We start from the raw sequence: 25785 nt of genomic DNA on the forward strand, positions 1-25785 counted from the left end.
TCTTTGAAAGCCCCAGGCTAGGCAGTTCCTACTTCTATCGTACTGTTTTACCAAAAAGAAAAATGTATAGTTTACTCTTGGATTATTGCCCACCCTTAGCGAGAGCTTGGCTCTTTTTATTTGTATTGTTTCCTCTGCATATCCATCAACTGCTGACCATTGCTCTGGTGCACTTGGGGGTTTCCATGGATGACAAAACATTTGACTTTAGTATTGACCAAAGCTTGAGTGTTTTGTACATTAAAAAGGAATCATTTAGTCCATGATTTGGCATGAGGCCTCAAGGTGCCACGTATGGTCCTCACTCCTGGGCAATTTTGGCTCTCCTGTCAGAGGAGAGGGAGACATCTTCCTCCACAGCAGATGGTTCATTGGAGAGTCTCTGCCCCTCCCTGTCCCTCTGCTGAGGTGTTGGTCAGACTTAAAAGCCTTCTGAAAACTCACAAGCCCAGCATTTGACTTTCTGTCAATTGTCTTCCTCCTACAAACTCCATCTGTACTCAAATCTTGCCACATTTGTTTTTAGTAACGTGAAGTAAGCAGGGTCCATTGTGGATTTTCCTCTTTCCTCATTTCTTCCCTGACTCTTCAGCACCTTCTGAACTGACTTGTATGCCAATCTAGATCTTTCAAGTCTATGAAAGCAATTCCTATCTCACAAAGATCTCAGCTTTCCAACCTTATGGGACTCACCAAATCCACTGGGGTAGCACACCAGTTTTGTAGTCCTTGGTGAATTAACTTCTTTAAAACTTTCCTTCCAATGCAATTTTATCTCCCTCAGTGACCTCAGCACCAAACAGCTCTTGTCACCTTTACTTCATTTTCTCCCCCTTTGCTATCCAACTCTTCCCATTGTGTGGGGTTCTGCCGTGAGGTCAAACCCCCTTCAGTGGATATGTATTTTGGTGTCTTTTCTTTTTCTCCTGGGGCACTAAACAGTCAAATGTTCCCTTGCTCAACTACTATGCCTATATAGTAAAAGGCTCATTCTTTTTTAGTCTACCTGGCTTCTTTTAAAATAAAATTTCTGGACTAAGATCTTTTTTTTTCTTCAGCCCATATGTTGAACTGTACAATTGTAGTTGAAAACAATTAGTCAGGCAGTGGCGGTGCATCCCTTTAATCTCAGTCCTTGGAAGACAAAGGCAAGTGGTTCCCTGAGTTCAGGGCCAGCCTGAACTATAGAGTTGAGTTCCAGGGCAGCCAGGACATCACAGAGAAACCCTGTCTCGAAAATAAAAATGGAAACAAAAACAAAATTATTAATTGAAGTCTTTGGGGTTAAAAGATTCAGGCAGTTATGACTATTCTCTCCTGCTCAGTTCATTCTAAATATATCTTTCCAATCTTTTCTTACTCATGTTTCTTAAATTTAATTCTTCATAAAAATATTTTATTACTCCATATGTATGGGTGTTTTGCCTTGATGCATATATTTATATCACATGCATGTAGTACTTGAGGAGGCCATAAGAGGTCATTAGATCCCTTGGACTGGAGTTCCATCCAATTGTGAACCACCTTGTCAGTACTGGGAAATGAATCAGAGTCCTATAAAAGAACAGCCAGTGTTCTTAACAGCCATCTCTCCAGACCCTTAAGTTTTCTTAAAAATCTTCACTTTGGGTATTTATTAGACATGTTAGTGCTACTTGAAAATAATATTCCAGTCTCTAAAGAATGCCAATATAAGCCCTCTAATTAAACTTTCCCATTCAAAGCATATTTCTGAATTAGAGCTGTTTTTATCAATGGACCTACTTTGTCTGTCATAATTTGTTTATTACCTCCCACTTACAGAGCACTGACTCACAAAACCTGAGTTAATCTTCAACTTGGAGCATGGATTTGGGCCATGAAGTGTAGCAGAAGCTTTTATCCAGAGCCTGCCAGATCAGTGCATGCAAACTGAGCAAAGGAGGTCAACAAGATAGGTCATCATGTTGATAGTGTGGTGATCTCCCCCCCCAACAAAAAAACCTTATTTGATTCCCATCCAGATACCAACTACCTTTGATTTTTATAATTTTGACAAAATGGGTTGACTATTTCCTTGATAATTTTTTTCTCTGAATTTTAGATTTTCACAAAATTTAATCCCTATGTGGTGGTTTATATATGCTTGGCCCAGAGAGTGGCAGGATTATAAGAGTTGCCTTGGTGGTGTCTATTCACAGTAGTAAAACCCTAAGACAGCCTACATAGACTTTAGACACTTTCTCTTTGACTTTTTGATAGAAGTTCTTATTTAACCTTTGAACTTGCAGTCTAGATAAAGCTGGCCTTTAACTCCTAATTCTCTTAGTTTCATGACCCACATGGTCCTGTTCTGCTACCTTCCAAGATTATTGCATAGTTTACCTAAGTTCTCAGTTGTCCTCCTTCCCTCCCTGTTGTATACTTCTTTATTAGTCCTTTGCTGACAAAATCTTCCAAGCTTGGTCTCTGATGACCTCTTTTCTCCTTGAAGTACTTCCATTTCAGTAAATGTAAAATAAGAAAGAGATAATGTATCATGGCGAGATATGGACCACAGAGTATTTACTTAGATGAAAGAAAAAAAATCGATGCAATTTTATTGTAGGAATGACTTAAAGCTAATCCATTACTAGGTAACTTGCTATTTGCTTACTTTAACTTTGAAATGAGTTTTTCACATTTGTCATAGGATACACAGATTCAAGACTTGATACCTATCATGGTTACAAAAGAGATTGATAACTTGGAAAAGTTGAATCTGTAGCTTCAACTGAGTCTTTAGCATAGTTCTGGTATCCATCTGTAGAATGTATAAGAAAATGGAGTATCATAATTTCCAGGATGGTGGGTTAGAATTTTGTTCCATGTCACTATGTGGATATAAAAGGATAGTAGAGGAAAGGAGATATTGCAAGAAGAGATAATGAGAACATTTGCTGGAAATGAAAAAAGAAAAAAGAGGTATCTGGACATCCAGGATGAGGGAGGTACCCAGGAGTCAATGCAGGCAACCTTAGCCAAAATGCCCAATAGTGGGGAGATGGATCCTGAAGAGACCACTTCCAATAGCCTGACAGGACACCCAGTGGAGGGATGGGGACGCCAACCCACCTATAAAACTTTTGACCCAAAATTGATCCCGTCTAAAAGAAATGCAGGGACACAGATGGAGCAGAGACTGAAGGAGCAACAGAGCAGTGACTGGCCAAGCTTGAGACCCATCCCATGGGCAGACACCAGCCCCTCACGCTATTGCTGATACTACTTTGTGCTTGCAGATAGCAGCCTTCTGAGTGGCTTTATCCAGCAGATAACTGAGACAAATGCAGATGAGCATAGCCAACCCCTGGGCTGAGGTCAGGGACCCCTAGAAGAGTTAGGGAAAGAACTGAAGGCCCTCAAGGGGATAGCAACTCCACAGGAAGACCAATAGTGTTAACTAATCTGGAACCCTGGGAGCTCCCAGAGACTGAGACACCAACCAAAAAGCATACACAGGCTGGTCTGAGGCCCTCAGCACATATGTAGCAGAAGGCTGCCATGTCTGGCCTCAGTGGGAAAGGATGCATCTAATCCTGCAGACTTGATGTTCCAGTGTTGGGGGACATGGGAGGCTGTCCTCTCAGAGATGAAGAAGAACGGGGCAGGGGAGGAACTCTGAAAGAGGGGACTGAAGGGGATAGCATTTGGAATGTAAATAAATAATTTATGAGAGAGAAACAGAGAGAGAGCAGAAAATCTGAAGGGAAATGAAAGAAAAAGGGAAATAATCCATACCTCACCCCTCATGACCATGAGCAGAACCAAAGTCACAATCTTAATGTCAACGCAGAATCCCAAAATCCTTTTGCCTATAAACTGATATCCGTGGCCAGAAGAAAAACCTATGGTTTGGGAGGAGGGGGGAGTTAGGTACATTAGACTAGCCTCAAACTCATCAAATTACCAAGAGCTGGTTTTTTGTTGTTGATATTGTTTGTCTAGAAAAACAGAGATTTGTCACCTTAGACCCTTCTAAGGTGCAAGGATTAAAGACATGCACAATCATACCTGGCCCCAAATGTCTTAATGAACATTATCTGCATTTTCAATCCCACAAGAAAGTCTCCCATACTGGGTAAGGAAATCCTGTGAATAAAAGTAATAATGGCAATATCGCCACACAAAATATTAGTAACAGAGATACCAAGCTCTTAATACCAAAGTATATTCAAATGGTCACTACCATCTCTTTTTCGACTGTATTACCAACAACCCAGGTTTGAAAGAGGGATCTTTGAAAGATGGTACCTTGAAAGTTCTTTTCTACACACACAAGACTAAAAGGAAATGACTATTTTTCAAAAGTACAAAAGCAAAGGAACAAAGTCCTTAACACAGACATGAACTGTTGAAAGTGTTGGAGAAATGAATGGAGATAACTAAAGATAAAGCCATGGGCAGTTACTTCCAGAAGAAGAATATGAGTTGTATCTATTTTATTGATAAGTCTGGCATGGCATGGTCCAGTATGCTTATAATCCCTCCAGGAGCCAAGTGTTTCAAGATCACCCTCCACTATACAATGAGTTCAAGGCCATACAAGAGACCATGTATCAGAGAAGAAGAAAAATGTTGATTAAAAATTTCAGAAGCTATATGATAATGTAAATTTTCTGCCTAGCAATCAAATGAGGGACTATCCTATATATTAAGAAAATATATTTGCCAACCATTTATTCAATATTAGATGACTATTTAAAATAAAAAAATGAGCTAAAGAGATAGCTCAGCTGTTAAAGGCTAGGCTCACAACCTATGTATGAGAATTTTAAATATATTCTTAAAAAATATAAGAACATTCAAATTATGAACCTTTGCGAACTATTGGTGTAATGTATATTTTTTCAGAAATGAAAAATAGAGCTACCATATGATGAGCCTATCCTGCCCCTGGATAAATATCTGATTAAATTAAAATCAGGAAACAATGGGGCTGGAGAGATGGTTCAGAAAAGTTAAGAACATCTTTTGCAGATGTTCTGGGTTCAGTTCCCAACTGACCCATATAACATCTAACGACTGACATTAAACTCTAGTTCCAGGGGATTCGATGCCTTATTTAGGCTTCCTTGGATGTGTTATAAACTTAAACTTAAGACAGGTGTGCACACACACACAAAATAAACATAACAAACGTTAAAAGGATCGAGTAGCTATGTTTGCAGCACCATGTTAACTGAAGCATTACTACAAATAATAGATGTGGTATATTGTGGTAGGAATACCCTTTTTCTAAATATAACCAGATTAATGAGCGAAAGACTATATGAAATGAGGGTTGTTGGTATGTAGTCATATTAGCTATCATCTCCCCAGCATCTATTTTTCTCAGTTCCCATGTCCAGGTCTGAGGACAAGAAGAGGTTGAACCATGATGCTATATTCATGTCATACATAAGACTGAGGAGGAGGTAGAGGGGCAAGGAGTGGAAGGGCTCAAGACCCAATGAAACCTTCATTTTAATAGGTTTGTCACGGAGACAGAACATTTGGTGGCAGCATCTGTGCCTTTTGCTTTCTTGACCTGGGTATGGTGGACCCATAGTGTAATGTTGCCTATTTTCATAGCTCTAGAAGTTGAGAAAATCATTATGCGGGGTCCTTTCCAAGTCAGTTCTAGTGTTCCTTTGGCTACTCAGGTGACCCAGACATTATCATTAAGCTTGAACAAGGGGAAATTTGTGGGGGGTTCAGAGGTCTGTGGGATCTCTCACTGCCCAATAAACTGTCTGTATAGAAAACTGAAATGTCTGTAGTGACTTGAGAAAGCAATGGTTAAAAAGTTTTGCCAAGGTTTCTCAGAAAACTGGGAGTAGTTCTACCTCAAGACAAGCTATGCTATTCCTGGATATATACCCTAAAGATGCTCCACTATACCACAGGGATAGTTGCTCAACTATGTTCATAGTAGCTTTACTCATAATAGCCAGGCACTGGGAACAACCACCTAGATGTTCCGCAACTGAAGAATGGATTTTAAAAAATGGGATACATCTACACAACAGAGTACTATTCAGCTATTAAAATAAAAGACATCATTAATTTTGTAGGCAAGTGGATGGAACTTGAGAATATCATTCTGAGTGTGGTAACCCAGCCTCCAAAGGATATGCATGGTATGTACTCATGCATAAGTGGATATTAGTCAGAAGAAGAAGCAGGATACCCATGCTACGCTCCACAGACCCAAAGAAAATAAACAAGAAGGAAGGCCCAAGCAACGATGCTTGAATCTTATTTAGCATGGGGAACAAAATAGAAAGAGGCAGGTGGAGAGAACAGGGTGGGAAAAGGTATGAGGAGGGGAATTGGAAGTTTTCAAGATCAGCTGTGGGGAAGAACAGGAGAGATGGCCAGATGAGTATGAGAATGAATGGAAATACACAATTGTCAGGAGTGAGGAGTTGGGGGGCATCTCCAGGACAAGACAGAGATCTGGGATAAGGGAAGAGCCTAAGAATCAATGGGGGTGACCTTGGCTATGACTCACAACATTGGGGATACAGAAACTGAAGAGGCTACCTCCTGTAGCCAGACAGGAACTCCTCTGTGGAGCTATAGAGACATCAACCCACCCACAGAACTTTCAACCCAGGGGTGGCGTGAGTGGAACAAAAACTGAAGGAATGGCCAACTACCAGCCCAACTTGAGACCCATCACATTGGCAAGCACCAATCTCTGACACTAGGAATGATACCCTGTTATGCTTCCAGACAGGAGCATGTTGTCCTCTGAGATGCTCCATCCAGCAGCTGACTTGGAAAGATATAGACATCCACAGCCAAATAGCCAAATAGCGGATGGAGCTTCTGGACTCGTGGAAGTACTTAACCTCATAGAGACTTGATGTGACAGTGTTGGGGAGAACCCCCACCTGCTCAGCAGAGGAGAGGGGGTATGGAGGAAAGGTTGTAGGAGAGGGTGGCCAGGAGGAGGGCAGTGAGCAGGATGTAAAGTGAATAAGTAAAAAATAAAAATGTTAAAACCTCAGATAGATAGATAGATAGGTAGGTAGATAGATAGATAGATAGGAAATCAAAGTATTGCTTAAGATTGTTTGTTTGTTTGTTTGTTTGTTTGTTTGTTTTGAGAGAGGGTCCCACTATGTAGCCCTGGCTAGCCTGAACTCACTATTAGGCTAAGATGACTGGTGAATTAGACCCAGGTATACATCCATCTCCACTTTCCCTATATCAGGAGCCATAATAGGACAAGCTAATAACTAGCAGGTGACCTTCCTGAGATGGTCTGCTTCAGATTATAATATAGTCTGTGACAGATTCTCTCTTATTTGGCAAGACCATAAGAGAATTCATTTTAGGAAAGATTCCTGCTATTAATATGCTTTTCCTGTCATTATTAAACATATATAACAATCACTAGGTATTAGCCCATCCCTTTTGAGAAGATCTCTGCAGATCCATGAAGAGGTACTGTCTTGTAGTGAGGCTATATGAACAAATAGGACAGAGGATAATATATTGACTGGGTTTATCTATACAAAACCTCACTAATAGTTATGGTTTTAAACATCCTGTGAGCCTGTAGAGCTGTGACAGGTGATGGATGTTGAGCCAGGTAATTACTCCTAATGGAATGCAAACATTCTCTGTTGTAAACTATTTCAATTTATGAATTGATTTTTTTCGGGTGTGAACTTGTGATGAACTTTTTAACGTGATCATATATTCTGAAAGATGTATACATACTGAGGACAAAGAGATGAGAAAAAAGAGTAGAGAATTTTTTTCCCTTCCCTTGCTTAGAGAATTTTTCCCTTACTAGAATTTTTTTTTGCTTTTCCCCACTTAGATTTTTCCACCTTTCTCCAGTTAGGATCTCTCCGCTTTTCCCATTAGATAACTTTCATAGGAAACTTTTTATAACTTTGTAATAAATGCTATAATTACTTTTCTATGTGTTCCTTTTTCTTCCTGCAACTTCTGACTAGCAGGCTGAAAGTTAGAACTGAGCAGTTCCTGCTGAGATAGTACAAATGCTATTTAGTTAATCCTTTGCTGTTTGAGGAAGAGGTGCTAAGTGTCAGAGACTGCAGTTCCTGGCCTCAGAGGAACACAGAAGACAAGTCAGCTACAACAGCAAGGTAACTTAGACTTAGATAAGTAAACTTTTAATTATACAGCAACCCTAAATACCTTGTAAGACAGAGTCTTAGCCTCCACTAATCCTCTTCCTCCTCTACTGCCTCAAGAAGAACGGACAAAAAAGAAGACCCCTGCCAGGCCTGCCACCCCTCCCACCTCCCCACCCCCACATCCCTATGCTGGGATTACAAGTGTGCAGGACAAAACCCAGATACACAATAAATTATATTCTCATCATATAATCCTGGCTGCCCTATATAAGCCACACTACCTTCAAACTCATAGAGATCCACCTGCCTCTGCCTCTAGAGTGCCAGGCCTAAAGGTGTGCGCTACCATCTCTAGCAGAATACCTAAGTATTTTTATGTGGGTGCTGAGACTGAAATGAAAGCTTTGTGCTTGTAAGGCAAGTATTTTACATATTGTGCTATCTCTTCAGCATAAAGTATCTTTATTTCGAAAGAGAGGCACTCAGTATCCAGCTATTTTCAGTTTATTTTAATTAACCTTATTGTTAAGGAAGTTTCTAGCATTAAGAGCATTTGGGTCTTTGTTTTGTTTTGTTTTATCTGAGACAAGTCCTTGCTGTCTGGACCAGACTGGTCTTGGATGACTTATCCTCCTGCTTCAACTTTCCAATTGCGGGGATTATAGACTAGTATCACCAGGCTCAGCTAAAGTTGTTATTATAAACACATGTTGAACATTTAAAATTCTTCTACTGGTAGAAATTGTTAAAGACTTTTTTAGGTTTACTTATATTTTATGTTATATGTCTAGGTGTTTTGCCTGCATGTGTGTATGTATACCATGTACCTGCAGAGGCAGAAAAGGGTAATGGATCTCCTGGAGTTATAGATGATTGTGAGTCACCCTGTGGGTGCAGGGAATCAAACCCAATTCCTCTGGAATAGCACCCAGCACTCTTAAATGCTGAGTTATCTCTCCAGCCCAAGAACATGTGGGAGAGGGGGGAGAATGCGCACACGAGCTTGAGCATAAATACATGTGATGAAGGTGTCCAGTTAGATTCCCTGAAATTGGAATTACAAGCAATTATGAGCCATCCATCACATGACCAGTGGAAATCAAACTCAGGGCCTCTACTGCAATTTTACAGTTCCTCTGTAAAAGATTTCAGGTAATGCAGGGCATGTGGTGCACACCTTTGATGCCAGCAAACCTGAGGCAGAGACAGGTGGAACTCTGTGGGTTTGGGTGTTGGTATCAGGAATTGCCTTCAGCAGCGATGCTGTTTAGGCTGTTTGGTCACTGTTGCCATGGAAATGACCATACATTCCCAGAAGACCTTTTGGCTCAATTCACAACTCCACCTGGGAGTAGTTACATCACATTCCAAATAAAAGGCAGACAGCTTCTGCGCTCTCTCATTCATTCTCTCTCTCTCTCTCTCTCTCTCTCTCTCTCTCTCTCTCTCTCCCCCCCCCCTTCCCCCTTGTCTTGTTCTCCCATTAAATCTCTCCACGTGAAACCATGTTGGTTTGGTGTGCTCTATCTGGATGGGCTCAGGCCAATATTTAACAACAAGATATTTTAATAACAACATTGGGGCCACACAGGAATTTCTAATCCAGCCAACACTGTAATCTAAACCCAGAGTTGCATGTGTGCTTACTTTTGTCTAGTGGCTTCTGAAGTTTTACACCATGCACGGCCTCATTGCTGTATGTCTGTGAAGAGGCAGAGCATCGTAATGGAGAGAATATGATGAAGATAGAGGAGGGAGGGAGGGAGGGAAGGAGGGAGAGAGGAGAGAGGGAAGGAGGGAGAGAGGAGGAGGGAGAGAGAGAGGAGGGAGGGAGGGAAGGAGGGAGAGAGGAGGGAGGGAGGGAAGGAGGGAGAGAGGAGGGAGGGAGGGAAGGAGGGAGAGAGGAGGGAGGGAGGGAAGGAGGGAGAGAGGAAGGCTAGCTTACCACACCAGAAAAGAGAGAAAAGGGAGAAAGGAAAGGCAATGGGGATGAAGGGAGAGAGAGAAGAGGAGGTAGACAAGAGAGAAAAGGGACAGTGGGAAATGGGGGAGGAGAGGAAGAGAGGGAGGAGAGAGGAAGGTGGAAGAGAAAGGAAGAACTAGAGAAGGAGAAAAAGAGAGTGAAGGGGAGGGGAAGGAGGATCAGGAGGAAAAGAGGAGTGGGGGAGGGAGAGAAGAGGCTAGAGCTAATATTGTGCTCCAAAGTGTTATGCCAGAAGGTTTCCCTCTGGTGCAATGGTTCTCAACTTGTGGGTCAGGACCCCTTTGGGGGGTTCAATGACTTTCACAAGGGTTGCATATCATATATTTACATCACAATTCATAACAGTAGCAAAATTGCAGTTATGAAGTAGCAATGAACATAATCTTAGGGTTAGGGGTCACCACAACATGAGGAAGTGTATTAAAGTGCCACAGAATTAGGAAGGTTGAGAATCACTGCGCTGGTGGTTCTCAGAAGTGTGTTGCAAATGCTGTGATTATGCAGTGCTTAGGAAGCACAGCATCAGAGAGGGTGTGGAGACCAAGAAGTCATTTCTAGTAAGCAACACCTACCTGTTCCACAGGGAAGTGGCCACCACGGGGTGATATAAAACAGATGTCTATATTTAGGGATCTGAGCAAGGTAAAAAAAAAAAAAATGCCAAGAGTAGCTGAACCTTGCTTTTGCTGTGAGAAAGCATAGTTTAGTTAAATGGGTGCTGAGGCAACAGAAACTTTTTTTAAAATTTTTTTAGATTTATTCATTTATTATATATGAGTACATTGTAGCTGTTTTCAGATACACCAGAAGAGGGCACCAGATCTCATTACAGATGGTTGTGAGCCACCATGTGGTTGCTGGGAATTGACCTCAGGGCCTCTGTAAGAGCACACAGTGCTCTTAACCACTGATCCATCTCTCCAGCCTACACAGTCTATGTCTTTTTTTTTAAATAAAAAATACATCTTTTTATGTAAAAAAAATCACCAGTATTCTATTATAAAAATTCATAAGAATTATATGAATTAAGAGGCTGCATTTGCAAGGTAAAAGACTGAAAGACTATTAAAACTATATAAATTCTTTTTAAACTAAGTAGAACGTAAATTAAAATTCAGCAAGCAACCACACAATCCTTTCCTTCTCTTTTTCTACTTCTATGAACCAGAGCTTTTCTATGTACTCAGACTGGTCTTAAACTCTTGATCTTCCTGTCTTGGCCTCAAAATCCTGAGATTACAGACCATCACACCTAGCTCCAATCAGGACTCGTCTGAAAGTGAAAAGATACTGTTAAGTACTTTAGAACAAAAAAAACCTCATAAATTAACAGAACCAGGCACAGCAGTGAACACACACCTGTGGTCCCAGCTACTTGTGAGGCTGAGGAAGAAGTCATTTAAGGCCAAGTGTTTGAGGTCAACCTTGGCAACTCAGCTACTCCTTTAACCCACTCCCCACAAAAGGAGACAGATCTATGATATGTATCCCGTAGATAAGGTAGGTGGGAAACAGTATTCCCTGGTGTGCCTTGCTCCCTCAAAGTCAAGGCTGACTAGCACAAGCACTGTGACATGTGGTTAGCACCACTAAAGAAGTAAACAGTTGCGGTCCCATTCCTTCTACTATCCCCCACCCCACACTGGAGACTGTATCTAGTGGTTTATGTGCTAGGTAAGTGTTCTAGCACCGGGCTTTACTCCTGGCCCTCTTCTTATGTTAGGACAGGGTCTCACTGGCCTAGAACTAATTCTGTAGTCCAGGCAGACCTTAAATCTATAACCTCGGCCTCCCAAGTATCTGAGATTACAAGCCTGGGCGTCCTGCCTGACCTAGAGGTGGATTTTAACATGAAGGCTTTCCTCCTCCATGAGACACTTAACACACAGTAACCACAATAGCTGAGATGAAATTTCAATGGGTATTAAGTCTCTGGTCAAGCTCCTCTCCCCAATGATTCCGGCTTCTACAGGTGAGAAGCTGGCAGAACTGTGGGTTGGTCTACTGCATGTGTCTCCCTGGGACTGCTAATTTTCTGGAGGATTCTGGGCCAGATGCTGCTCCCATTCAACTTCAACCAACTTGTACAGCTCCAATGTGGCCTGGGCATCTTCTACCGAGGAATGTCCACTTAGTCCAGTCTGGATGTCCCGACTCAGCAGCTTCTTGGTGAGACGCTTCAGTGACAAAGTGACATTTTCTGGGCAGTCAGCCTTCCGGTTGAGGAGTGGTATTTGGGAAGTGTCTCGAGTGAGGGACTTGGGATGAAAGTACTGTAGGGCTTTGTAGTCATTGTGAATGGCATGCCCTACCACTACCTTCCCTGAGAGTATCTTCAAGATCTGACTCCGAGCAGTCTTAAACGGGGTAGCATTAACCATGTGGCACTTCCGGATGCCACTCCACCTGGTCCGGTAGTCCACGATATAGCAGGGGGGGCGGATGTACTCATCATAAAGCACATCTCCATTGTAATTCACGATGCTGCAGCGAGCCAAGGAACTCACACGCCCCTTGGGTCCGGTGCCCACCATTTCACAGTCTATTGCCACCATCTTCCTTGGCAAGCTTTGAGGGACTTTAGGGCACTTATCCTCTGGTTGAGCTTGGGTGGAGTTCTGTACAGCATTTTTCTTCAAGGGCTTCTTGTTGGAGCCTTTATCCTTTGACTGAGCTTGGGTGGAGTTTTCTGTAGCAATTTTCTTTTTCAAGGGCTTCTTGGAGCCCTTCTTCTGGGTGCGTCTCTTAGGCTTTGGAAGGGCACTCTGAAACTCCCCAAGCAAATCTATTTTAGCCACAACAGAATCAGTCTTCTTTGAAGGAGCAGGGGTCAGCCATGACGATGCTTTCTTGTCTTTGGACTGCTCTGAGTCCCTCTTGGAGGCAGCTGCCTCTTTTTTCTTCTTTAGGCATGAAAGGATCTTCGAAATGCTATCTACTCTTGAAGTTTCCCCTTTCTTTGGAGGTTCTGAGTTTAATTTAGACACCTTGCTAGGGGGTTGGTTCTTTTTACTCAGAAATCCTTTCTGTTCCAAGAACCTTCGCTTCTTGACAAAACGTTGATGTTTGGCATTTCCTCCAAATGCCTTTTTCGAAGGTTCCCCAAAGTCCAAATTCAGGAGTATGGTAGACATGAGGTCAGTGGATGGTGGGAGAAAGCTGGGAAGAGTGGCTCACTGATGGAAAAAGGATGAGAGTCTCATTCTCTATGGAATCCCGTAGTTCAACATGAGGAGATCTGCAATTAGCCTTGGGGGCAAAAGTAATCCTGATACTTGCACCATAGGCCTCCAAGTTAGGTCCCACTAAAATCGCAAGCGTCCGGAGCCGATGCAGGCGCGCGTCGACGTATGCCCGGACGGCAAGAACGCGGGCGGCAACGGGAAGGCGGCCGGCGCACACGTGCCCGCAGCGCCCCCACCTCAGGCAGCGAGGCCAGGGACTCAGAGTGAGTGAGCAGTGGCAAGGGTGGCGGCGGTGGCGGCGTGGGTGGGGGGCGGGGACGGGATGCGCTCCCCGGCCCCTCGGCGGTGGAGATACAACTCGAAGGTGGTGGGCCGCGGAAAGCCACAGTCTATGTCTTAATGGACTCCACTCTTTAAATCAGGCACTGGGGGTCTTTTCCAATCCCAATGAACGTGAGCACATGCCCACCACGCTGCAGGCAGCCATATCCATCACTCAGCCTCTAAAGAGATCTGTATAGACCACCACAGTGAATGCCAGCTCCAAGCCTACTACCTGTCTGCGTATGGTGTGTGGCATCAGCAGCAGATGCCTTAGTCCACAACCATTACATCCAGCATGATCACCCGGCCTGCCCTCAGCACTAGTAGCTACATCATCACTAATCTAGCTTTCAACCCTTTTAAAAGGTCCCCTAACATCACAGTCAGACTTCTGTCTCCCAGCACTCCTTCTCTGGTCTCTCTCTGTCTCTGTCTGACTCTCTCTATCTCTCTGTCTCTGTCTCTGTCTCTCTCTGTCTCTGTCTCTCTCTCTCTCTCTCTCTCTCTCTCTCTCTCTCACACACACACACACACACACACACACACACACACACACACTCACTCACTCACTGAGACAGTCTTTTTGCTCCCTACACCTCCAATAAATCCTTTGCATGAAATCTGTTGCATGGTGTGATGATCTTTGCAGCATACCTTGGCCCTGACATACCAAGGTACTCTGCCACTAAATCCTAACACTGGTGCCATACAGGTCACTCCACCTGCAACAGATCCACCTTCTGGTCCACCAATCCTTTGGCCTTCCATCTATCAACAGCAACTGGTGAATGGATCCTCTCAGTTGGCTTAAATGCTTCCCTGATTCTCTGGTACTCTTGGAGGCAGAGGTACCCACCTCTCACCCTTTCCTTTGGGTGAGACTTAGATCTTGAGCATAGTTTTCACCTTCTGGCTTCATTCAAAAGTCAGGTATCAGTTACCATGTCTCCTTGGGTCCTGGTTCCCAACCCACAAGGTGACAACCTACTGTTTGTCTTGTGCCCTCTTCATTCAGTCCCATGTGCTTGAAAAAAACCTTGGACTTCAGGCCTCAGAACTCCTCCTCTACCTCACCTCTGGGAACTAGGCCATCTTTATCTCCTGGTTCCTCCTGGGGGATGCCTCTTGGAGAACCTCCAACTGCTCCACTTAGCACTCGACTTAAGGGCCTCTGTCTTAATTAGGGTTTCATTGTTATGAACAGACACCATGAGCACGGTGATCCTTATAAAGGACAACATTTAATGGGGGCAGGCTTACAGTTTCAGAGTTTCAATCCATTATCATCTCGGTGGGAAGCATGGCAGCGTGCAGGCACATGTGGTACTGGAGGAGCCAAGAGTTCTATATGTCGATCTGAAGGCATCCAGATGTGGACTTTCTTCCAAAGGCAGTAGGAGGAGGGGCTCTTCTTCCTTGGGCAGAATTTAAGCACAGGACCTCAAAGTCCATGCCCATAGTGATGCACTTCCTCCAAGAAGGCCACCCTTCCTAATAGTGCCAAGCATATTCAAACCACCAGAGCCTCTAAGCTTATCTGCCTTTGAGGTTGAAAATGGCTTCAATATCCCTTAGACAATCAATCCAAATGGACCAACCAAGCAATTGGAACAGAAAAAAAAAAAAAAACAACGCATTCCCTATTTCCCTATTTCTTTTTTTCTCTGCTTCAAGTGCTGTTTGTTTTTGATTGGCCCCCCACTCCCACCCCCACCACTGTGTAAATGTCTTATCTTTACATTAAGGCTGGTGGATCTGTAAATTTGTTCAAAGTGGGAACAGGAGCCAGACCTAGCAGAACCTGGCGTCGGGAAGCAAAGGAGCAGGCCAGATACAGAGTGCACACACCCGGCGCAAACCTTTTCTCTCTGGAGCGTCTGATGCAAACATAACCCCCTAAGCTCCCTATGGCTACCTTCTCTCCTGCTCGCTCCTGGTTATCTCTGGCTCCGGCCCGCAGTCCCTCAGCTTCAACTCCCTGCTCCTTCTTGGAGCTTATAGGAACACACCTGCTCAGTGTTCTGCTTTGTGACTCCCTCTGTTCTGCCATAGACAGTTGGCCTCTGTACAGACCAACGGCAAAATAGTGGCATGCTTGATTTCCAAATTCTCACAGATTGTAACAACTTCTGCCACCACACAAATGATCCCAAAGTCTCGTCTCTAAGGTTCTACTTTCCCCTCATAGATCTTTAATCTCTATGATTTCTCTGAGCTCTGCTCTCAAAAAAAATCTTTTAAAACTATGCTGTAAGCTTTCATCTAGCTCTGGTAAAGCACTGCTACTATTAGCATAGTCACAAACCCAAGATTTTAGATTTCCTTTGGCTTTCTTCTAAATATAGACTTAAAAGTAAGTCTCGTTGTGCTAAAAATATTTATCTAATCTATATACATTCAGTCTTCTGGATAGAGGGGAAAGACCCCACTTTCATGGTCTCTACACATACTGAAAATCAAGGTCAAGTGAGCTTTGAGCCTTCTATTCCACAGGAGGAGTCTGTCTTCCCTGAACTCATCTTAAAGAATGTTCATGCTTTAAACCAGAAGCACTTCCCACGCTTCTACTATGATACAAAGGTGCCGAGTCTACTTCCTTTCTCAAGACGTTGATTTCAGTGCAGGTTACAAATGATGGTAAAGCTAATAATATAGCTAGAACCCACCTTTTTTCTTTTAAGCTTTAGGAACTCAGTTTGAATTTGCCTCGCATGGGTCAAACCAACTCCAGATAAGTGCTGCCAATCAGTAGATTGTTCCTCCACCTGCCTATTTCACTTATCCCCGAGGGTTGGATCCCCCTCTTCCTGGCTTGGGAACTCTCTTCCTCTACCACCAGGAGCATGGGCCTAAAAGTAAGAAAAAAAATTCCCCTAAACTCCTTAACTTTGTCTTCCGCCATATATATACATATATATATGTATATATGTATATATATGTGTGTGTGTGTGTGTGTGAGAGAGAGAGAGAGAGAGAGAGAGAGAGAGAGAGAGATTATATATATATAGGTATATAGGTATATAGGTATAAAGGTATATAGATATAGATATAGATAGATAGAGATAGAGATAGAGATATAGATATCTGTTTCAGCATCCTGCCAGGTCTAGATGTTCCCTCAAAATCTAAATCCTGGGTAGCTTCAAAGAGGTTAGCCCAGGTGGTCCATCCTCACAGACTGCTTCAACTAGGTCTGCACTGTAATAGGCACAGATCGTCCCACAGAGCCAGAACAATGAGGAAAACAGCCTGCTCTTCCAGGATTTGGCCAGCATCCCACCTTTCTTAGGTCCCCAAAGATGTCGACACTCTCAGAAAGTAGGACACGGTCTAAAAAGCAGCATCGTGCCTTACCCGGTCAACTCTTCCTATGTCCTCACCTTTTATAATAGACAAAATGGAGGAATGTTAGAACGCAGGCACACCCACACACACTGCCTTTCCTCAGAACTCAGTGCTAACACCTGCATCATTGCTAGTCACCAGCCATTTAAAAGGTCCCCTGCCATCACAGCCAGCTCTAGCTCCTGGTCTGTCTGCTGCTCTTTCTCTGACTCTTGTCACATCCCCACTCCTAGATAACCTTTTACTTCCCCCACTCCCATCAATAAATCTCGTGTGAGATCTGTGTCATGGTGTGATCTTTGCAGCATACCTAGGCCCAGACCACCAAAGTACTCTGCCTCTAAATCCTTATAGCAGCACTTCAGACTCCATGGCAGTGCCCAATCTGGAGGGGCAGAGGGTAGTGTGTTGTGCATCCAGAAGTGCACATCCTGACAGGCCTTGCAGGGAGAGAAGTGGTAGCCCAGGATGTCTACACAGTGAAAGGGGTTGGGGCGGGGGGCACACCAGAATGTCTGCACTGCAGAAAAGAAAGCAGTGAGTTACCCAGATGTCTACATTGCAAAGGAGCAAATGGGGGTTCGTCAGGGATGTCTACACCATGGAGAGAAGTAGGTTACCCATTTACACTTTCTAAAGAGAAGTGGGTTGGCAGGTATACCTGTATAGAGAAGAGATCACCTGGGGCATCTGCACTGCAGGGCTGATGGGAGGAAAAGGGAAAGTCGATTACCTAGGATGTCTGTACTTTGGAACAGAGAGAAGCGAGTCATACAGATAGTCCGTGTTATAGGGGGGCTGTTTAGATGGTGTCTGCCCAGAGTGGTCCTTGCAGAGGGGAGCCCACGGGAAGAGCAGCTTCCTTCTCCACCAAGGAAATAAGGCTCTAAAGATGTGGTTACAGAACAAAGCGGGAAGCAGCAAAGGAGGTGCAGAACGGAACTGTGTTTTAGGAAGTGGAGTGCCTTTAAGGACCTGTTGCACAGCCTTGAGGAGACCACTCTTGTATGTGTATTGTTTGTATATATGTCTATGCACCATGTGTATACCTGATGCCCACAGAGGGTAGAAGAGGGCATCGGATTCCCTGAACTGTAGTTACAGACAGTTGTAAACCACCACGTTCTTAACCAGTGACCTACCTTTTCATCTCTGTACTTTTTGTGTTTTGAGACAGGGTCTCACGTATCCCAGTATGGCCTTGAATTCCTGATCCTCCTGCCTCCTTAGAGCCGGGATTATGAATGTGTGCCATCATACCTAGTTTTATGCAGTGCTGGAAATCAAACTCAAGGCGTCAGGTATCCTAGGCAAGCACTCTACCAACTGAGCCTCATCTGCAGACCCCAGAATTTCTAGTTATACAGTATCTTTTGAAGGGGTTTCACAGCTTCCCTTTAGTTTGCCCTTACTTTCTGGGACCTTGGACTGACTATAGTGCGTTATTTAGAGTCCCAGTTCATTGAAAAGAGGGCCTTCTTAAGCCTGGATTAGATCACACGGAGTCCTGGATACTGCCTCTCACCTCTTGCTCCCTTGGCCTAATGAAGAGCTGGGAAAGAGCAGGAGTCTGGCCTCACTGGGAAAGGGATCGCACACATAATAGCACGGCCCAGTCATGGACATACGTACGATTGCTTCTCGACTAACACCAGAAGTCCACCCAAGTATGGGCCCCAGCTCATACAACCTGGAAACCTGGAGCTCGAAATCCGAAGGCAGCGTGACAAGCCACAGGGCGTCTTTTCCAAGCAGCTTGGCTGATTTGAGCGTCCCTTGGCCATCCTTAAGGAAGGGGGAGAAAGAGACCTGGTGCATCTGGTGAGTTTCCAGGACGTCCTGGAGACTTGGTATTGTTTACTTACGGTGTGGGTTTTTGCTCATGGGCGCCAGTGCCAGGGAAAACTGGACTTGGGCCCCACCAGGAGCAGTATCTTCTTTTAGCAGCCAAGCAGGTTCTCCAGTCCTTGCTTCCTGGGTTTTAATGAGCTTCCTTGCAGGGTGGGATGTTTCACCTCCCTTTAGTACATGCTGTTTCCTAACCCCTCCAAGATGGAAAGCTTTATTTCAGAGGAAACTGCTTCACAACAAACAAGCAGCAAGCTCTCTTAACTGCTGAGCCAGCTCTCCAGACCTTAAGAAAAGCAACCCTAAGGACCCTAAACTCTGGAGATTTGTGCATGGGCCTCTGTGTGTGCACATGTGTGTCAGAAAGAGCATCTGATCCTCCTGAACTACAGGAGTTACAGGTGACTGTGAGCCATTTGATGTACGTGCTGCGAACAAAACTTAGATCCTCAATGAGACTGGTGTGTCCTCTTAGCCTCTGAGCTGTCTCTCCAGCTCCCACAGCAGTTAGTCACTGTGCGCACCCCTGATATTATGGACTGGTGTGGTAGAAGCCATCTTGTGAAAAGTGAAATGAAAAGTGTATCTCTAGGTTCTACCCACAAGTTATCAGTAGCAACCTCTGTCCGAAAAGTCAACCAACAATGGCTTGGGCTAGTCATACGGTTCATTAGATAAAGATGCTTGCTGTCCACCATGACAACTAGAATTTGATCCCGAAACTCATATGGTAAAAGAACCAACTCTATCCTCTGATCTCCATAATAAGCCCACATACATACATACATACATACATACATACATACATACATACAAACACATACATACACACATATACACACATACATACATACACACACATACATACACACACACAAACACACACATACATACATACACACAAACATACATACACACACATACATACATACACACACATACATACACACATACATACACACACAAACACACATACATACACACACATACATACATATACACACAAACACATACATACACACATACATACATATACACACAAACACATACATACACACATACATACATATACACACAAACACATACATACACACATACATACATATACATACATACATACATACATACATACATACATACATACATACATAACAAAAAAGTAAATAAATGAGATCTAGAGAAATGGCTTAGCTGTTAAGACTACTTGCTGTTTTTTGAGAAGTTACATGGTGGCTGACAATCTGTCACTCCAGTTTGAAGGTATCCAATGTTCTCTTCTGGCCTCTTCAGGTACATACATACATACATACATACATACATACATACATACACACACACACACAAATTATAAATCTTTAAAAATTCTAAATTATGATTATTAGTTTTCTGACTATTTGGAGCCCTGCCTGCCCTGGAACTCACTATATAAACCAGACTGGTCCCAAATTCAGAGAGGCACCTGTCTCTGCCTCCCAAATGCTGGGGTTAAAGGTGTACATGACCAGGCACATGACTTACATACATGTGGGAGACAGTGGAGGACGTCAGATGCCTTGGAAATAGAAGTTATAGGGTTATAAGCCACCTGACAGGGGTGCCAGTAACTGAACTTGGGTTACAAACAAAAGCAGTGCTTCGTCATACTTTCCCTTGGTAAACTGGAATGAATGTCCGCTCACCCAAGAGTGGAAATGAACCACCAAAGTCCAACTTGGTGAACCAACAAGTTCATCGGGGTTGCTTACAGGAAAATGGATGAGAGGTTACTCATAAGACTCCAAGGGAGCTACATCACCAAAGCCCACCTCAGCCTGGGTGACAGAGCGCTCTCTCTGCATAATTTACAGTCAGCTCTGAGGCCTCTGTCTCTTCTGGGCAGCTAGGTTGGTCTCAGTATCTTTCTTGTACATGGGGGACTGGAGAGGCCTGGTGCATTTGGTCAGTTTCTGGTACTTCTTGAAGCTACTGAGTTTATTTCTTGCAATTTTTTTCTAAGATTTATTTTAAAATTATGGAAGGAGAGGATATGTTCACATGGGTGCTGTGGAGGCCAGAATCATTGGATCCCATGGAGCTTGAGCTATAGCCAGTCAGCTGGAGCCTACTGACCTGGGTGCTGGGGACTGAACTGGGGTCCTTGCCGAAAAGCAGTGCCTTCTCTTAAGAGCTGAGCCATCTCTCTAGTGCCAGCTTCCTGAATTTTAACAAACTTCCCTAGAGGAAGTTAAATGTTTCCCTCTCTTTAGCACATTCTGCTCTTAGTGAGCTTCCCTCCAAGATGGGATGCTTTACCTCAAGAGCACCACACCACACCACACCACACCACACCACACCACACCACACCACACCACACCACACCACATACCACCAATGACTTTAAAAACAATGTCTTGAGACAATGCCAAATGCAACCTGGGAGGCAAAATCTCTCCCGGTTTAAACTTCTGCTGTAGAATAGCCTTTTAAACACTCCCTGAGCAAGATCCAGATCCAGCTTTAAGATTTAACCTTGAGGGGGCTGGAGAGATGGCTCAGCGGTTAAGATCACTGACTGCTCTTCCAGAGGTCCTGAGTTCAATTCCCACCAACCACACGGTGGTTCACAACCATCTGTAATGAGAGCTGATGCCCTCTTCTGGTGTGTCTGAGGACAGCTACAGTGTACTTATATATAATAAATAAATAAATCTTAAAACTGTCTTTAAAAAAAATGATTTACCCTTGATCAACATTCTAACATTCTCCCTTCCCACAGCAGGGTCTTTTATACTGCATACTCCCTCTCCTCCAAGTTCCACAAACCACTCGTTTTTTGTTTGTTTTTTTTTTTTAAATATGGGACATGAAAATGAATGGGTATTAAAACCCTGCCCTCCTCAGAAACCTGTTAATCTGATTGGCAAGGCAGTCACAATACAATCCAGGACAGATGACAGCAGCGGGCGACCTGTGAAAATACTAGAGGCTATGTGGTAGTTGAAGACCAGTCAGAATGAGTCCAAGTGATCTGGAACATGCCCTAGTCTTAGAACAATGCTGAGATGGTGACACATCTTAATCACTACTTTACTGGCTTAGCAGAGTGAAAGCTAGAGCTGGGGATATAAGTCAATTGGTAGAGTGCCAGCCGGGCATGTATGAAGTCCTTCATTCCACCTATCCATCCTCACACCATATAAACCAGGTATGGTAAGACAGGCCTGCCATCCCACCGCAGGCTCATGGCATTCAGTGGTTTAGGGCCATCCTCTCATTCTGATTTTCCCTGTTGTGTATGCAAGGCCAATTAGAAGACTGGATGTATCAGGTGGGCCGAGCCCTAAAGGATTATATGGGGTTGGGGATTTAGCTCAGTGGTAGAGCACTTACCTAGGAAGCGCAAGGCCCTGGGTTCGGTCCCCAGCTCCGAAAAAAAGAACCAAAAAAAAAAAAGGATTATATGAAGTTTAATTCAACTGCCTTCAAACTGCATCTTCAAGTATAGGTTTCTCATCCTACCATATGAATAAGGTTTTCTAAGTAGGGGTTTTCGAAAAGGCTAGAGCAACCATCTAGCAAATGGGGAAACAAAGTATCCTTTGCTGCTGAGAATGATACTGGGCATTGATGTCCACCCCAGGTAAAAATTGTTCAATGGAGACAAGCTACAGTGTGGATTCCTGGGGTACCATGCAGGATACCCACAATCCCTACACTTGTGATATCTTTTCCCTCACATGTCTTCAGGTCCCAATCCCACTAAATGACTTAGCTAAGGCAGGACTTCGACCTGGTAAACATTCGGCACTCCTCAAAAACCTTGTAAAGTGGGTTTGTTTGCCAGAAAAAGCCATTACTTTGTACCCATTCCTATAGTCCCCAAGTCTCCAGAGAGGACATCTGGTTCTCTATTAACAGACTTCCAACAGATAAGAGCTCCACACTAGTTCTAGGCTGTTCCAGCTAACCTGCCCTCCTCTCACCACACCATAACCCCTTATAACTGGCAGACTCTTCCATCAATATTGCTATCTTCTCTGCTCCCATAGCCCTGGCGACTCCCCACTTTTTCCCTCTGCTTTTCTTTGCCCCTGACAATAATGGAGTGAACCTGTTGACAGTTTCTTGACTACACCACATTGCATACAGAGAGAGAAAACTTCAGTAATGGAATCTTATCAAACAAAGCCTTGCCTTTCCAGGTACCTAACAATACCTATTAATATGAGGGTTTTAGACCATGGTCACCAGAGTGAGTCAAGGAATAGGCCTGGGGAAAGCCCTTACAGGTAGAGAGGGAAAACAAACTAAAACCTCCTTCTCTGTTTAAAGTGTAAACGAGTGAGGTAAATTTCAAAAGAAGGGTTGAAGACCTTTTTGATAAAGGAGGAGGCAAAAGGTTGTTCCAATGGTCTGAAGATATACATGCAAATCTAATGAGAGGTGAAGATACTATCTTAAGGTAAGAGATAAAAAGGGTCAAAATAGAAAACTCTCAAATAAAGAGAAGGGGAATCTAACACTCAACAGGAAATGGTCCTTGGTGTAGTAACTCCTAGAAAGCAGCAGTTATCACAAAGACTGATGGAAAGCTGGGATGCTGTAGGTGCATGGGCTAACCACATTACCTTTGACTCATTTTTGTTTTTATATTTACTATTACTTTATGTTTGTTTTGCTTGTAAGTGTGTTCAGGCAGCAAGTACATGCAGCAGTCAGAAGAGGGTGTCAAATCCCTTGGAACAGGAATTTTATAAAGATAGCTGTGAGCTGCCACATGAGTGCTGGAAGTTGAACCTGGTTCTCTGAAAAAGCAGCCAGTGTCTTTAACTGCTGAGTTATCCCTCCACTCCCCTCTAAGGCTAGCTTTAGCCCCTGGAATAGCCATTCCATGCTCGCCTGTGTCAGAACATACCTCCTGTGGTTAATAAGATAAAACCTATTTTGGAACTTATTAATTTAGCAGACCACTAGATTCCACCTATCCAAAAGCTAAGAATGTCATCAGATAGCATCTGAGGCCTACAGGAGACATCCCTCTACCTTGCTGTGACCACCTTTCTGGTGTACAATATATTTTAAATTGTCTCAATGATGACTTTCTTTGTTCTACAAACTACAAAACTTTGTGAAGCTTGCCTCCACACTTGAACATAGAATTTGGAGTAACTCCAATCTGTGTTCCCAGGCCATTGTCATTCAAATTTGGCTCTAGAATAAACTATCTCTTATTCAGTTTAAGGTAAAAGATGTGGGTTTTTCCACATCAACACTGGAGATCCTGGCCCACTTGTCATCTGAATACCGTGTGCTTCCAACTCTCTCTGCTTCTCTAGGGCTATCTGGAGGGGTGTTTGCCTGTACCACACTTAGCAACTGAGAATAGTTTCCCAATATATCCAGGGATGAGCCCATGACATTACTGTGATATGCTAAATTCTTAGAATTATTCAAGGGTGTGCCAGGTAAGCTTGGGAGCTGGGAGGCGGGTGTTTTTTTGTTTTTGTTTTTTTGTTTTTTTTTTTTTTTCAGATCATATCAGAGGACATTCTCTATCATGGTATCCACTGCACATAACAGAAAAGGTTGTGGAGAAATAGGAAGCACAATGTTTGCGCTAAGATTATCAACAGACAACAGGGCTCTAATCTAGGCTTTTCTTCACATTATAATAGAAGCTGTTCCTGTGGAAATTCAATTATACTCACGATCCCTCAGTTTGACTTCAAGGGCCTCACCTAAATAAGTTACTCACCTCTTAGCTGTAAAGCTAAAGACATGTTCACAAAGCTATGAACATGCCCCAAGAAACCCCATTTCCCCTCAGATCATCAATTCCAAAGCTAATCTCCCATTTACCCTCCAGATTCTTCAGTCTACTATGGCAAAAAAGCAAACAAACAAAGCCAAATGACTACATTCCTGCTGGGAAAGGGGCAGGGGTGGGGTGGTTGAGCAAGAGACCAAGAGGGATATAAGCATCGAGCCTTGGAGGGGAGGACCAAAGGAGTTACCCTGCACGACCTGAAGAAGGTATGCAGGAAGATGCAGCTTTCTAGAAGAAAAGCTTGCGGTCTGCTGTTTGGGGGAGGGGGTGCATATAAGAAATAAGCATCCACCTGAACACCCCAGATGATAACGGAAGACAGAAGAAACCAAGGACTCTGTAATCTTGGAAACTCATGGCCTGTGGATCTCCACTGTGAATTCAGGATTTGACGAGGCCTGTCCCCCAGACCTCTCTCAATGTTCCCTGAAACTGTTCCACAAAATAAAACACATAAATTTTTAAATACATATACTAGTGAAATTATATCCAAACAAAATCCTTTATTTTTATGGGTTTCATTTTCCCTGTGTGGTTATGTGTGTGTGCTCACGTGTACACATGCATGTGTAGGCCACAGGCCAACAATGGTGCCTTCCTTACTCATTCTACAACCTATTCTTTTCAACATCTTTATTATTACTTATGTGTATGTGAGTATTTCTGCGTGAAATGTATGCTACATGTGTGCAGGAGCTTGTGAAGAAGACCAGAAGAGGACATCACATGCCCTGTTTTAGGTGGTTGCGAGCACACCTAACTGCTGAGTCATCTCACCAGCTCTACATCCTATTTTTTGAAATAAAGTTTCTCACTGAACTTGAAATAAACCAATCTCACTAGGTTGGGTGATAGCAAGTTCTGTGGATCCTACTGTCTCTACTCCCCCACCGCACCCCAGCACTGAGTTTCCAGGCACACCACTTTGCTCAGCTTTTTATCTGTCTTGAGGATACAAACAGGTCCTCAGGCTAGACAAACTGAGCCATCTTTCTAGCCTACAAACTTTGCATTAAAAAATTCATAGGCCACATTTATGCAATATCCATGATTTGTTGACTCCTGGTATATATCTTGCATGAACACATATGAAGAATTGGTAAGATGGCCCACTGGGGGAAAGCCTTAAAACCTAAATTCAATTCCCACAACCCAGATGCTGTGGTGTACATC

General features: G+C 43.5%; 1 protein-coding gene across 1 annotated transcript; it reads right to left on the bottom strand.

Moving 5' to 3' along the window:
• Positions 1-10838: 10838 nt before the first annotated feature.
• Isg20l1 (interferon stimulated exonuclease gene 20 like 1) lies at positions 10839-24286 on the bottom strand. The gene has a single exon (XM_039100892.2). It carries the CDS (start codon positions 13236-13238, stop codon positions 12132-12134), a length of 1107 nt encoding a protein of 368 aa, XP_038956820.1. The 5' UTR covers positions 13239-24286; the 3' UTR covers positions 10839-12131.
• Positions 24287-25785: the final 1499 nt, after the last annotated feature.

The sequence above is a fragment of the Rattus norvegicus genome, chromosome 1 (assembly GCF_036323735.1).
Source record: "Rattus norvegicus strain BN/NHsdMcwi chromosome 1, GRCr8, whole genome shotgun sequence".
Taxonomy (NCBI): domain Eukaryota; kingdom Metazoa; phylum Chordata; class Mammalia; order Rodentia; family Muridae; genus Rattus; species Rattus norvegicus.

Excerpts from the sequence above, each read along its gene's own strand:
- Isg20l1 (XM_039100892.2), bottom strand. The coding sequence starts at position 13,238 with ATGTCTACCATACTCCTGAATTTGGACTTTGGGGAACCTTCGAAAAAG.